The following is a 13,157-nucleotide window of genomic DNA, read 5'->3' as shown; positions in this document are numbered from 1 at the left end:
GGAGCTGCTCCTTGGAAGTGAGCGCGTGGCCCAGGTGTGCCCCGGGCCTCCTCCAGAGAGCCCTTCCGGGGCTGCGTGGGTGCTGAGTCCGTGCCCGGCCTGTGCTCCCTCCGCCGTGGACCTCTGGGTTCAGGTGGCTGCCAGCTCTCCTGAGCCCCCCTCCTGGGGGCTCCCCGACCCTCAGCGCTGCCCCAGCCCTGGCTCCACCGGAAGGACACCAACTGATCCCCACGGCTCCCCCAGGCGGCTGTGCAGCCCGCCCCCCACCACCACCGGGCCGAGCCCCTCTGTCCCCACACCGTGGCAGGTCATCTCTTGAGGCAGATGCTGAGGCTGGACTTGGGGTTCACGGTGTCCCTGAGGGATCAGGCCCTGTGGCAGGAGGCGGGAGGAGGCTGGAGTCCCCTCCCCCCACCTCCCCGACTTCGGTCTGCGTGACGGCATGTGCAGGAGCATCCAGAGGGCTCTCCCATGCCCTGTGTCGCTCCCTGCCTGTTTGGGGGAGTTTTCCACGTGGGCCTGTCTAGAGCAGTTGTCGGCTCTGGGCAGAGACCGTACACAGGCACCTTTTCCCCACCTTGTATGTTTGGGCTATTCCACTCTGAGCCTCCAGGGCCTCGGGTCTGGCCACTGGGGGACATGTCCGCCCTACACATCAAGGGCATACAGGGCTGAGTGGCAGCGCAGCTGTGCCCCAGGCATCCTCAGCTAGCCTGACCGCTCGGCTGCCCCTGCTTGCAGGAGAGCACATGCCCACGTAGGACCTTCCTGTGTCTGTTTCCGCTCTGTGCATGCATGCGTGTGTGTGTGTGTGTGTGCGCGCGCGCGTGTGTGTGAGTGTGAGATCTGATGGTCCGTGGGGTCAGGGTGGAGGTTGCTCGGCTGCCTTCCTCATGGGATTCCCCGCCACGTCCCCCCAGGTTTTCTGAGACGGGGCGCTGTTCTTGATTCCCAGAGACGCCCCTGCTCTTCCCCAGCAGCTGTGCCAGGGCCCACCAGCTCCCGGGGCTCCCCCGCTGGCTTCCTTCCCAGACCTTTGCTGAGTGGCAGTCACTCCCTCACCCCCCGGCAGGTTAACACCTCGTGCCTTGGTGGGCCTGATCCAAGTGCAGCCCTGTCTGCAGCCTGCTGCTGCCCCAGGGCCCGGTGTCAGCTTTCCCTGGATCTGGGGACACCACGAGTGGGCTCCGTGACTCATGCAGAGCCGTTAATTGACAGGCAGCAACCGCTTTCCAAACACAGCTGTTTGGTAACAAACACTCCCCACTGTGTATATTTAACAGCAGCACATTTCTTCATAAAACCCGCCCCTGGGCTTGGCACTGGCATTTCCCCGGCTGCTTGGGTACAGAGAGGCCCCTGGGTCGCCCGGGCCAGCTAACGCTGCAGCCCCGGGATCCGAGCCTGCTCCACTGCAGAGGGAAGGACCCAAAAGGCACTGTGCATGTTGAGCTCAGCTTCTGGGGACTGCAGGAAGGCCTGGGATGGGGGCTCGCAAGCCTCCTTTCCTGGCTATAGCTCCTGGTTCAGCGCGGGGACACTCAGCTCAGATACTCTGCTCTGTGATGTCCCCCCTCTCCTCTGCCCAGTCAGGCTCCTCACCCCTCAGCAGGCTTCTGAGAGCCCAGTGTGCCTCTGAGACCTGCCCCCGACACCCTCCTGGGCAGGTGCAGGCAGGCTGACCCTACCCCCAGAGCCAGGTTCACACTGGCCCTCCTCAAGCTCAGCTGCTGAAGGAAACAGGGAAGGTCCTTCCCAATAATCATGGGTCCCTGGTACGCCACTCAGGCTCAGAGAGCACAGTTCTTCCCAGGATTGTGGCCTGCAGCTGCAGGAGAGAGCGCTGGGCTGGACCAGCCTCCCGTATGGATAGACCTTTGCTGATGGAGCCCAGGGAGAGGGCGGAGTCCTGGGTACCCGCTCTGACCCACCCACTGTCTCTGACTCCCTAGGGGACCTGAACCCCGACTCCCCTCATGGGGCCAAGAACAGGCTTACAAGCAGCCCGAAAGCCGGACACTCTTGCATTGAGTTTGTGCATCATTCTTCCCACGTGGAAAACTTACTGCAAGTCTGCGGTTATCAAAACTGTGTGGTCGTTTGTTAGTCTTTAATTTGGGGTGTGGGGGGTGTTAGTGAAACAGCTCAGAGGACTGGAGTTTATGCCAGTTTGATCCCATCCCTCATAGTCCAAGTACTGCCAGGCCTGTGTACCCCTGCAGACCCCAAGCGCTGCCAGAGTGGCCCTGTCACGTCACTTTGCTGGGCCTGAGCATTGAACCGCTCAGAGTGGCCCCCAGATCCACAGAGCGTTATGTGAGAGCGCCCCCTCCCCCAAAAGGGAAAGTAACTGGACCTAGAGAGAACCCAAAGGGTAGGTTTGTGCTAGGTATGCTTGAGACCCCAAATTGGATCCTTGGTCCAGCATCGCTTCCCAGGTACCCCCTCTTGTAGCCCTGATGGCCACACCCTCTTCACTGCCAGGATCACCCCAGCATCACTGGACCTGAGCACCCACTGGGGCAGATATTCCAGGGAGCGACTTCTGAGTTCCCAGACACAGCTAGGGAGACACTCCCCCCATCCCCCAGAGTATAAGGGGCGAAAGAGGTACTATAGGGAGTAAGGCGCTTGCTTTGCTTGTGGTTGACGCCAGTTCAGTTCACGGCGGCACATATGCTCCTCCTGAACACCATCAGGAGTGATCCCTGAGCACAGAATCGGGAGTAGGCCCCAAGCACTGCTCGGTGTGGCCTCCCCCAATAGCTCTCTAACTTAGTGAAAGAAACTGATACATGCTACAAAGAGGTTCCCAAATTTATTTGTATGCTGCATTAGTTGGCCAAATAAATAAAATACAGAAAAATAAATTCTTGGCCAAATAAGTTACTTAGCACCACCCTGGAAATGCATACTCTGTCTTTAAGTGAGCAAACAGAAAGCCCTTCTTCGCCCCACCCCCACCCCCAAGTGGCACCGGAGGCTGCTTCCACCGTATTTCACTTTAGGAACCACTCGAGTGCGTGAGGAGGGGCCTCAAGGTTGTCATGCTCAGTGAAGTCAACAAAGGACAGAGACGAAGTGCAGCCACTTGTTGAGTTCCCTCAAGTGGTGAAAATCCTGTAGACAAAAAAAAATATGATGGTGGTGCCAGGGACTGGGAGTAAATGAGGTGTTGTCAAAAGGAGACAGTTTCAGTTCTGCATAATGAGAATGTTCTGGAAGTTGGCTGCACAGCTCAGCGAATGTCTGCACCGCTGACTCGAATGCTTCGGAAGGGCAATGAGACAAAGCCGACCTTTCCATGTCGTACACGGCAGTCAGAGACTAGAGAGTACCGGGCTGGGGCCGGCCCAGGGAGGGCTGCGGAGACCAGCACGGTGGGGTTGGGAATGCAGGAATGGCCAGTGGTCAGTGAGGACACCAGGCTGCTTCAGTGTGGGAGGGGATAGTGGTCTTCAGACTGCAGTCAGATGGCTGGACAGCCCACCCGCCTCTCACTGAGCTCAGAATGAGCCCCAAATGGATCAGAGGCTTGTGTTTCAGAGCTCAGCTTACGTCCAAGGCGGTAGAGGGATGCACAGGGGTCAGTGTTCATAGCCTTGTATTAAGCAGAGGCATCTTAGAGATGACCCCAGAAGCTTGGATGACCAAAATGACAATGATCATCATCACATCATTTTAGGGGATGGAGCAGTTATACAGAGGGTAGAGCACTTGCCTTGCTTGCAGCCGACCTGGGTTCAGTCTCCGGCATCCCAGATGGTCTCCCAGCCCCGCCAGAAGTGATCTCTGAATGTAGAGCCAGGAGTGAGCCCTGGTCACCGTTGTGTGTGGCCCCCAAACCAAAGAATTTTATAAATAAATAACGGTATTTTCATGCTGTTTATAAGTGCTAGTAACAAACACTAAATATTAGCAAATACTAATATATGTTGTTACTAAAGAGTAATAACCTAGATGCTATAAAAAGATAGTCTACAGAATGGGAGCTATTTTTATAGATTGTATATTTGATAAGAGATGTCTAAATAAAGAATTCTTATAATTCAGCGATTTAAAGCCAACTCATTCTTGAGTGTACAAATAAAATGATGCATTTTTGTTTGTTTGGGAAGGGGGCACACCCAGCAATGCTGAGGAGTTACTCCTGGCTCTGTACTCAGGGTTGGCTCCTCTTGGTGCCCCGGGGACCATGCTAGGGATTCAGCCTGGGTTGGCCGCGTGCAAGGCCAATGCCCTACCTGCTGTCCTACCTCTCTGGCCCCTTAATGATGCATTAAAAAAGAGAGACAAAGGGTCAGAATAGGCATTTCTTCAAAGCAGATAGGCCAGCGGTTCCCAAATCTATTTGAACTATCACCATCTTTTCAGAAAAAGTCACTCACTTCCCCCTCCGCCCCCTGCCGAAAGTCCTCCTCCTTTAAGCAAGCCACAATAGTCCCCGTTATTGCACCCAGGGTTACTCTGCCCCCACTGGACCTCTGAACACATTGGGAAAGACTGAGATGGACAAAAGGTCAGCCGGGGGCCGGGGGGGATGGATCGGTCTCAGGAAGTACCTTAAGTCCTGGCCACAGGGGGCTGTGGAGGCACCCAGGGGAGGCCTAAGTTCTGGCTTGTCTCCTCAGGGCCTGTGGGATGCTGGTTTGTAGGTGGATGTGAAGCCCCACCCACTGCAGTCCTGGGGGTAAGGCGGTGAGTGCCACCCCCACCCCGCCCGGCTGCCCTCCTGCGTGGGTGCTCCGATGGTCCCACCCCTTTCTCGTTGGACCTCTTGCCTCCTTTTCAGAAGAACCACTCAGCACCCACTTAGGCAAGATGACCAAAAGCACCCCTCAGGTGCACCCATGGCTACTCGTGACCCCCATCATTCCAGGGCCATCGCCCACTCCAGGAGGCACCGGGTCCGTGCCAGCAGGGTCTTTGTGATCTGTGATCCGACTCTGCACCCAGCCCATGGCAGCAGGCCCCCAGGGCCACTGGGAAGTTTGTTCTGTCTCCCACCACCCTGCCCGTCCATCCACTCTGGGTAGCGGGCTTTGTTCAGTGCCCACCTCTGGCCTCAGAAAGGAGCCGGCTCTGGTTTCACAAGAGCTGTCTGGACACTGTCTCCACCCTCCATCGCCCAGTTCCCCGCAGGCCTCAGGGACCTTCCACATGAGACTGATGGAGAAGCCTGGGCGGTGGCTAGTGCACTCACTGGGCCCTCCTCCAGTCCAGGGTCCCCCCATGCCTCTGTGGACAGGCTGCCATGGACACTCTCCTCCCATCCTTGCTCCCCATGCCACTCCATAAAGAGAACCCCACTCACTTCCCACATGCCCCCGTGGACCCCAGATCAGATATTAAGAGTCTTTTGTCTCAGGCCAGGCCTTGGGTCACTCGGACGGAGATGAGGAAGGGCACAGCCACACTTAGCTCCTGGTCACTGCATGCCTAGCCCCTGCCTCACAGCCTCCTGCTTCCCCGCCGGCCACATCTAGTGCCCGAGTTGTCCGTCTGAGCTGCTCTAGCTGGACATCATTCCTTGTCACGAGTGTGCCTGGCTTCCCCTGCTCCTGCCTCTGTAAGCAGCTTTTCCATGCATGCTCTCCCTCGCCTCTCTCAGGAGGGGCTGCTCGGCCCAGGACTGACTACCTCAGAGGCCCAGGGGTCTGGCCTGGATGCTGGCGCTTCCTGTTGGCATTCCAGCTGACCTGCGACTTGGTGCTCCACCTGGCCATGTCAGGGGCTCCAGGGAGCAGCACTGTGGCACCCCGGTGATCAGCCCTGGTGTGTGGGAGCTCAGAAGCAGGACAGGGCCGGAGAGATGGCGCTGAGAATGGGCATGTGCACCTGCATGAGAACCCCAGCATCAGCCCCTGGTACCCCGCAGACTCACGGGTGAGCCCAGAGCGCTGATGTCCCGGATGTGACATAACACATCACCTCTGAACGAAAAGCCCGAGGATGGGTCCAGGAATTGGCTCTTAGCGAGTATGGAGCAGAGGGGTGTGGTCGGGCTGGGGGTCTGAGGGGGCGTGCCGCAGCCCTGCCCCTTCCCTGGGCCCCAGCTTTCTGGGAGAAGCTCCCAGTGCTGTGGGTCTCTTGGGGCGCCCCCTGGCTGCTGTGGTGGGAAACAGCCTCAGTCAGCTCCGGAGCTCAGCAGACAGGAAGCTTCAACCAACACATGCGGCCTACCGGGCACTCAGGAGTGGTCCCAGGTGTTGGGGAAGCACCCCCCAACTCCATTCTGGGGATTGGGGGACCCCTTTCCTGTGTGCACTGCCCTGACAGCAGCCTCTATGGCATGTCCCTGGGCACAGGGGTCAGTGTGAGGCCCAGGCCAGTAAGCGAAAGGGCTGGGGTGGGCACCTTGGCCCAAGTGGGTGCCAAGAGACCCGTTGCATGCCCACGGCCTGGCAGGGAGGGGCACTGCAAAAACAGGCGTGAGCTGAGGGAGCTCTGGCCTGCAGGAGAGAGGCTCGGAGGGGAGCTGGGTGGAGGTGGCATGCAGAGCCGTGCTCGGCCTGGGGGCTGTGGGCAGGGGTGTGTGGCCCAGCCCCGCCCTGTCCAGTGGCTCTGTCCGAGGTGGGCAATGATGGCCCACAGGGTACTTTGCTCTGGTGCTCGCGTGAGCCCCATGGTGCAGACCTGACTGGGGGGCGTCTGGGGCTACTCTCGGGAAGGGCTGTTCTGTGGTCGCTGCAAAGACCCTCCACTGAGAGGACCACGTCCAAGTCCCCCCACACACACCGTGCCAGCAGGCTCTTGTTCCTGCCTCTGCAGACCCACTGGGCCCGAGGTCCTCCCTTGTCCAGAGAGCATCAGCTGCAGCCATGGACAGAGACTCCCCTCCCAACTGCCCCGAGCCCACGCTGGCCATATCGGTGGCCCCAGTGAGCAGCACTGTGGCACCCCGGTGACCAGTCAGGGCAGAGCACCGGGGGTGCCCCAGTAGAAGGCTAGTGCTGGGTCCACGCGGCAGCTTGGCAGGGCCGCTTGGCGGGAGGGGCGCCCCGCCGGAGGCCCTCTTGTCAGCTGTTCTGGCCGCCAGCCGTCATGGACACGCAGCCTGCAGTGGCCTGTCAGAGCCTGCGTCCGGGAGCAGCGGGATCGATGTCTGCAGCAGCTGCTCGGCGCCACGGTGCCCGCGCGGCCGGGAAGGAGGGCCTGCCTGCTTCCCCGTGGGCGCCGTGAGCTGCCCACACACTCACTTCCAACCTACTTCTGCTTCCCCAGAACCTCCAGTGGGCCCGCGACGTGTTGCTAGGCAGCGGTATCCCGTGGCAACAGCTGCGGCACATGCCGGCACAGGGGCTCTTCTGCGAGAGAAACAAGACCAATTTCTTCAACGTGAGTACTTGCCTTATTGATTTCCACACTGCCCGCTGCCGGGGCCCTTCCTGGATGGCGCGAGTGGACGTGCCCCCTCCCCCGGGCTGGGCGTGCCCGGGACACCGGCAGGGGGCGGGCAGGGTGCGTGGCAGAGATGCGCCAGCGCGGGAGTGGGGCCGGGCTTGCTGGGAGACAGGTTGCTGCCCCTACTGGGCACTGGACTGCCCCTGGGCGCCCAGGGGTGGGAATGGGCATGGGGGACATGTGGAGCCGTGCAGGCTCTCGGAGATGCTCTGGCCCCCCAGGACAGCCCCCCTCCACCCCAGGGAGATTCTGAGGCGGCTGCAGCCAATGCTTAGAAACAAAGTTTGCCCGGGGCTGGGCTCTGGGGGCCCTTCCAGAACCGGGGTTCTGTGCTGTAGGAGAGGCTCCCCTTAGCTGGCACCCGGCCCACTGCCGGGTCACCGTTCCCTCCTGTCCCTGGGAACCCTGCCTCTGTCCCCAGGTCTGCGTCTGCCCCAGAGGCCACCTCACACAGACCCAGCTCTGCTCCACAAAAGTCGCACCCTCTGCTCTTCCCCACCCTCAGATCCTCATCGTTCCCCACCACCTTGGCCAACCTGCTCCCCGCAAGGGCTCAACACAAGGGCACAGACCCCCCAGATCCCACTTCTGTTTCCCCTGATTTCCCTGTTCCAGGCAGGGAAGCTGATGGATGGGGCTGGCCTGAGCAGGGGTGGAGGGAGCAGGTCTTGGCCCCCGGGGTTGTGACCATGTGAGCCAGCCTAGTGGTGGGGTTCCTGGTCGGTGGCTCTTCTCTGTGATCTTAGAACTGGGGAGCCCAGTGCCTGCCCATCTTTCCCCTCTAGACAAGTACTAGGTTGTCTCTGAGCTATCTATGTATTAAGAGGCGTTTGCAGTGAGAGGGGTACCTGGCTGCTTCACAACCTGATTGTTCTCCTGCTCTGCCCTGTTCCTACTGCTGCACGGGCCCTTCTGAGATGCTCGGCCCTGCACAGGCCAGCACGGGTGCTCCTGCCCTTGCCTCGTGTCACTTCTACTTTGGAGTGTGTCGCAAAGTGACTTAGAACTCGCCACCTCTTTTTACTTGCTGTATAGTACTCCAGCTGAAGGATGTAGCTTTGCTTATCTGCCAGCCCTTGCCAGTGTGCCCCGGGGTAATTTCCAGTTTTCATCTAGTGCAACAGAGCTTTGTGTGTTCGTGCCTCTGGGGCTGGTACAGAGAGGGAGAAGCCCACTGAGTGGGCTCCCAACCTGCTCTCCTCGAAGTGTCTGTACCACCCTGCTTCCTGGCTTCTTGTCATCCAGGAGTTACCTGGGCTGAGGGCCTGACCCTCGCAGAAATACTGCTTTTGAAATCTTGGAGTCATCTAGTTCAGATCCATGGTGGGTCTAGATCCCCGGGTCCACTCTGGCTGGGTTCATATTCCGCGTGAGCGGTGAAAGGGTACATAGAAGTACCCCTGTGGGCTGCCGGCCCTTCTGTCCCCGGGAGTCTCGGAGGTCAGGTAGGTTTACCAGGAACTTGAGGAGAAGTGCACGTGGGTGCTGGGACGGGAATGCCCGTGGCGGTGTTCTGTCTCCACTGGCGCTATCCTGGAGCAGTTTCCCCGGGGAAAGTGCAAGGTGTCTGGTTCTTGGAGTTTGGCAGGGTGGGGTTTGAGGGCGGGGGCGTCTCCCAAGCATTGCTCAAAGGATCCAGGGGCCACTCCTGTCACTGTTGTGCCTGCCCTTGAAGCATCTCTCGACCCCCTGTGACTCGTTGCAGCTGCCTCTTGGGATTGTGTGAGGTGTGAGGCCACCGTCTTGTCGAGTGGACAGGCCAACTTGTGGGCTCCCAACCAGGCCTCCCCCTTCCCATGCATGCTCTGCGGGGTGTCAGCTATTGCCCCCCGGAGCCCCTGCCCCGGCCACTTCTCCCTTGACCGACCAGCCTCCAAGCCTGTCATCCCAGTCCAGCCTGTGCTGGTGCTGGGGACTCAGCTCACGGCTGCCCGCAGCCAGGGGTCGGGTCTGGTATGCTTGTGTCCCTTCCTGCACGGCCTTGGCCAGCTGCTGGGAGACCCCAGGGGGGTCCTGAGTGAGAGGGGGGGGGGTCCTGGAGGAGTCCTGGGAGGCTGGAAGCAGGATTCACACTGTCAGGGTGGATGCTACCCAGCTGGGAAGGGGCTAGAAGCTGGGCCCCTGGAGTGCAGTGAGGGGGGTGGGCGCTGAGGGCTGGGGCATGTGGTCTGGGGCCCCAGCACGCGGGCCTGCCCCTCAGCTGGCTTGTCCCCACAGCGGCACAAACAGGGCCCAGAGCAGGCCTGGCAGCGTGTTTGTGAGAGAGGAGGGAAGCTGGGTGCTCTCCAGCCCGCTGCTCCACAACTTGCCTGAGAGGGAACAGCTCCCAGCCCCCCCCTCCCCATTCCTCTGCCGTGGAAAAATTCCTGCTTGTGGGCTGTCTGCCAAGCAGGTTGGAGCGCCTGGGCCCGTTCGTGCGGTGCAGCAGGCCAGAGCCCAGCCGGGAGGCCCCCACAGCCCGGCCCTCACCACCAGGCACGACCGTCTGCCCGCGGCCACGGCAGCCCGAGCTGTTGTCTGGATTCGCAGGGCCCCAGCGCCTGTCCTTTCTCGGCCTGGGGGCATGAGACCCCGGGCAGCTCCTCAGGTGCCTGGTGCCCAGCAGGGTGGGGGCGGGGAGAGGGATGTCTGGGTTGGTGATGGGATGCCCCCGTGTCCCCCAAGGGGAGTGCAGCGGGGGAGACCGGGGGTTTCTTCCGCCCTGGATGGAGAGACCCCGGGAGCAGGCACCGAGCTGCGGGCTGGGGGCCCTGACCAGAAGTGTCCGTGGCTTCCTGTGCCCTGGGGGGCCCTCCAGGCCCGAGCCAGAGCCAGACTGCTCTGTCCAGGGGAACTTCTCTCCCTCTTGGAGTGGATCCAGAGCTGTTCCCATAGTAACCAAGCCCGGCAAGGCACACCCTCCTTCCCCAAAATATTTGCTTATTTTAGCAGGCAGATTTTTTTTTTCCCTTTTACTTCAACCCAATTTCTAACCACTGAAAGAAGTTAAGGGAGCCAAGGGCCCAGGTGGTTCTGCTCCCTGGTTCCGGGCAGTCAGGGCAGGACCTGGGTGGGGAACAGAGGGGAGGTGCGGGGTGCCCGGCCACAGTGTCCCGCCCTACAGGGGGCGGTGTCAGTGGCAGCTGGGGACACACCCCTGGGTCCCTGGGTCCTGGCAGTCTTTGAGCTATGGCCGTTCCACCTCCAGGTCCACAGAAGGATGCCACCACCCCCAGGCTGGGTGTTCACTGTGCTGAGGGCAGGAATACGGGGAGCGACATCACCTTCGGGACTGTAATTGGTCTACAGGGGGCTTTACTCGGGGGGAGCTGGAGGGGGGCTGTGGCTGGACAGGGAGCAGGGGTGCCTCAACCCATCCATCCCAGGGGCGTTCCCCGGAGGCACTTCCCCCAGACACCCCGAGTCAGCTGCGGACCAGGGACATGGGCCCTGCGTGCTCCTGGACCTCGATGCCCTGTGGTGCCCCGGGTGGTCATCTTGCAGCCAGTTTCCAGTTTCCCACACACATGGACCCCCACCCAGGTCTCCTTCCTCCCCTAGCCAGGTCTGCAGGAGGGGAGCCTGATCTGGGGGACCCTGCCCCAGTCCCGCGGCACTCCGTCCTCCACCCCGAGCCACCAGGGAGCAAAACCCCACCTTCTCCCCCACCAGCCACTGCCCTGCTCAGGCCCTGGAGACTGTGATTGGGAGTGAGGGGCTGAGCCCCCTCCCTTCCACCCCTCACCCCCCGCTCTAGCCGTCGCTCCTAACCTGTTGCTGCCCGCCTGTGGCCATTGACCCTCCTGATGTAGCCCAGTGTCCCCCTCCCCAGCCCAGCGAGCAGTGACACCAGGCTCAGAAACAACCCCCACCAGGTGGGACCTTGGCAGAACCCAGCGGGGCGCCCAGCTCTGAGCCGGCCCAGGGCCCCCCATGCAGGCCAGGCCTCAGCCAGCGCCCCACACCCCCCAGACCCGGAGTCCCAGGCAGCACCCGGGACCTGTATCTGCCACATCCCCCACGAGGCGCCCTCACTCGAAAACAGTGATGAGCCTTCCCTGTGTCCCCCTCACGCGCCCCACGCCGTGCCTGGGGCTTCCTGCCACACGGGAGTGGCTCACTGGGTAGTCCCAGCCCAGAGAGAGGGGAGGAAGGAGGCCCCGTCCCGGCCTGGGGTGCCCTGGAAGTCCCCCAGCTGAGAAGCCCTCACAGCCCTGGCGCCTGTTGGGGAGGTCCTGTCTGGCTCGTGTTCCCCCCCGCCCCCCTCGCCCCCCAGGGGTGAGTCACCGACTCCCGCCCCCAGACGCCAGCCCCGAGTTCAGGGCCTCTCCCAGGCAGATATCTGGGAAGGCCAAGCCCCGGGAGGTGATGGTCTCCGCCCCGTCATTACACCCACACGGCCCCGGCAGTGGCAGATGGGTGCTGCCTCCCAGCCTGTATGCGGGCCCAGGAGCCTCTGCGTGGGGGGCTCCCACTGCAGGGCTCCCCATGCGCCTTCCCCGGGCAGGCACGGGACGTAATGGGAGAAGGCCTGCCCCGGGGGCAGTGGACGCCAGCCTTGGCCGGAGTCGCCCGCTGTTTCCGTGTCTCCACTCGGAGTAGTCGGGGGCACCTCTGTCCCCACCCCTGAGCCCCACCAGCCACCTCCATGGGCTCCCCAGCCTGGGGGCCGAGACCCCACAGCGGGGTGCAGCCCGTGTGTGTATCATGGTGGGGGGCACAGCTCCAGGGCCCTGGCTCACTCCGCTCCCTTGGCCCAGCCGGCATTTTGCCCGAATGGAGGAATGGGGGCGGGAGGGGGAAAGACCCCGCTAGCCGGTCGCGCCCCAGGAGGCGAGCGGGGTTCTAGGTGGACACGGCCCTGCCTCTGTAGCTCCCTTGGGGGCTGGCTGGGCTCAGGCCTGTGCGGGCCGCACCGGGTGGCCCCGAGCTGGGCAGAGCCTCCTGTCTCTGGTCGCCTCCCAGGCTGAGCACAGTGACTTTGCAGGCTGCCACCAGCCCACGGCAGCAGAACCTCTGCCTTGCCCAGCACAGGTTTTGGGGTGACCCCAGAAGCTGCAGCGCTGGCCCCTGGGACCAGCACTCTCTGAGGGCTTGATTTCATGCCTCCTGTGTTCCCCCCGGGCCTGCACATGACATTTAGGGACCTGAGCTAGTAGCACCCCGGACTAGGAAGGCCACGTGTGGCTCTGGGAACAGGGAGGATGCTGCCGAGCACTGCTCCCTGAGTGTTCCTACCCTGAGATACTTACTCCCAGAGTGCTCTGGCCCTGGGGTGCTCCCTGAGTGCTCCTGCTCTGACGTGGTTTGGCCGTTCCTGCCCTGAGGTACTTACTCCCCGAGTGCTCTGGCCCTGCCCTGGGGTGCTCCCTGGGTGCTCCTGCTCTGAGGTGTTCCCTGAGTGCTCCTACCCTGAGATATTTATTCCTGAGTGCTCTGGCCCTGCGGTGCTCCCTGGGTGCTCCTGCTCTGAGGTGCTCTGGGTGCTCCTGCGCTGAAGTACTTACTCCCTGAGTGTGCCTGCCCTGAGGTGCTCCCTCATTGCTCCTGCTCTGAGATGCTCCCTGAGTGCTCCTACTCTGAGATACTTATTCCCGAGTTCTTTGGCCCCGAGGTGCTCCCTGAGTGCTCCTGCTCTCAGGTGCTCCCTGAGTGCTCCTACCCTGAGATACTTATCCCCGAGTGCTCTGGCCCTGAGGTGCTCCCTGATGCTCCTGCTCTGAGGTGCTCTGGGCGCTCCTGCCCTGTAGTACTTACTCCCCAAGTGCTCCTAC

General features: G+C 61.6%; 1 protein-coding gene across 1 annotated transcript in view; it reads left to right on the top strand.

The window, feature by feature from the left end:
* Positions 1–13,157, top strand: part of CABIN1 (calcineurin binding protein 1) — a 100,604-nt gene that overhangs the window by 61,327 nt on the left and 26,120 nt on the right. The window contains 1 exon segment of the mRNA XM_056120802.1: positions 7,225–7,338. Within this exon segment, the coding sequence (XP_055976777.1) occupies positions 7,225–7,338 (114 nt within the window).

The sequence above is a fragment of the Sorex fumeus genome, unplaced genomic scaffold, assembly GCF_029834395.1.
Source record: "Sorex fumeus unplaced genomic scaffold, SorFum_2.1 ptg000043l, whole genome shotgun sequence".
Lineage (NCBI taxonomy): Eukaryota > Metazoa > Chordata > Mammalia > Eulipotyphla > Soricidae > Sorex > Sorex fumeus.
The sequence above is the reverse complement of the archived record's forward strand: the minus strand, read 5'-3'. Positions and strand labels throughout refer to the sequence as shown.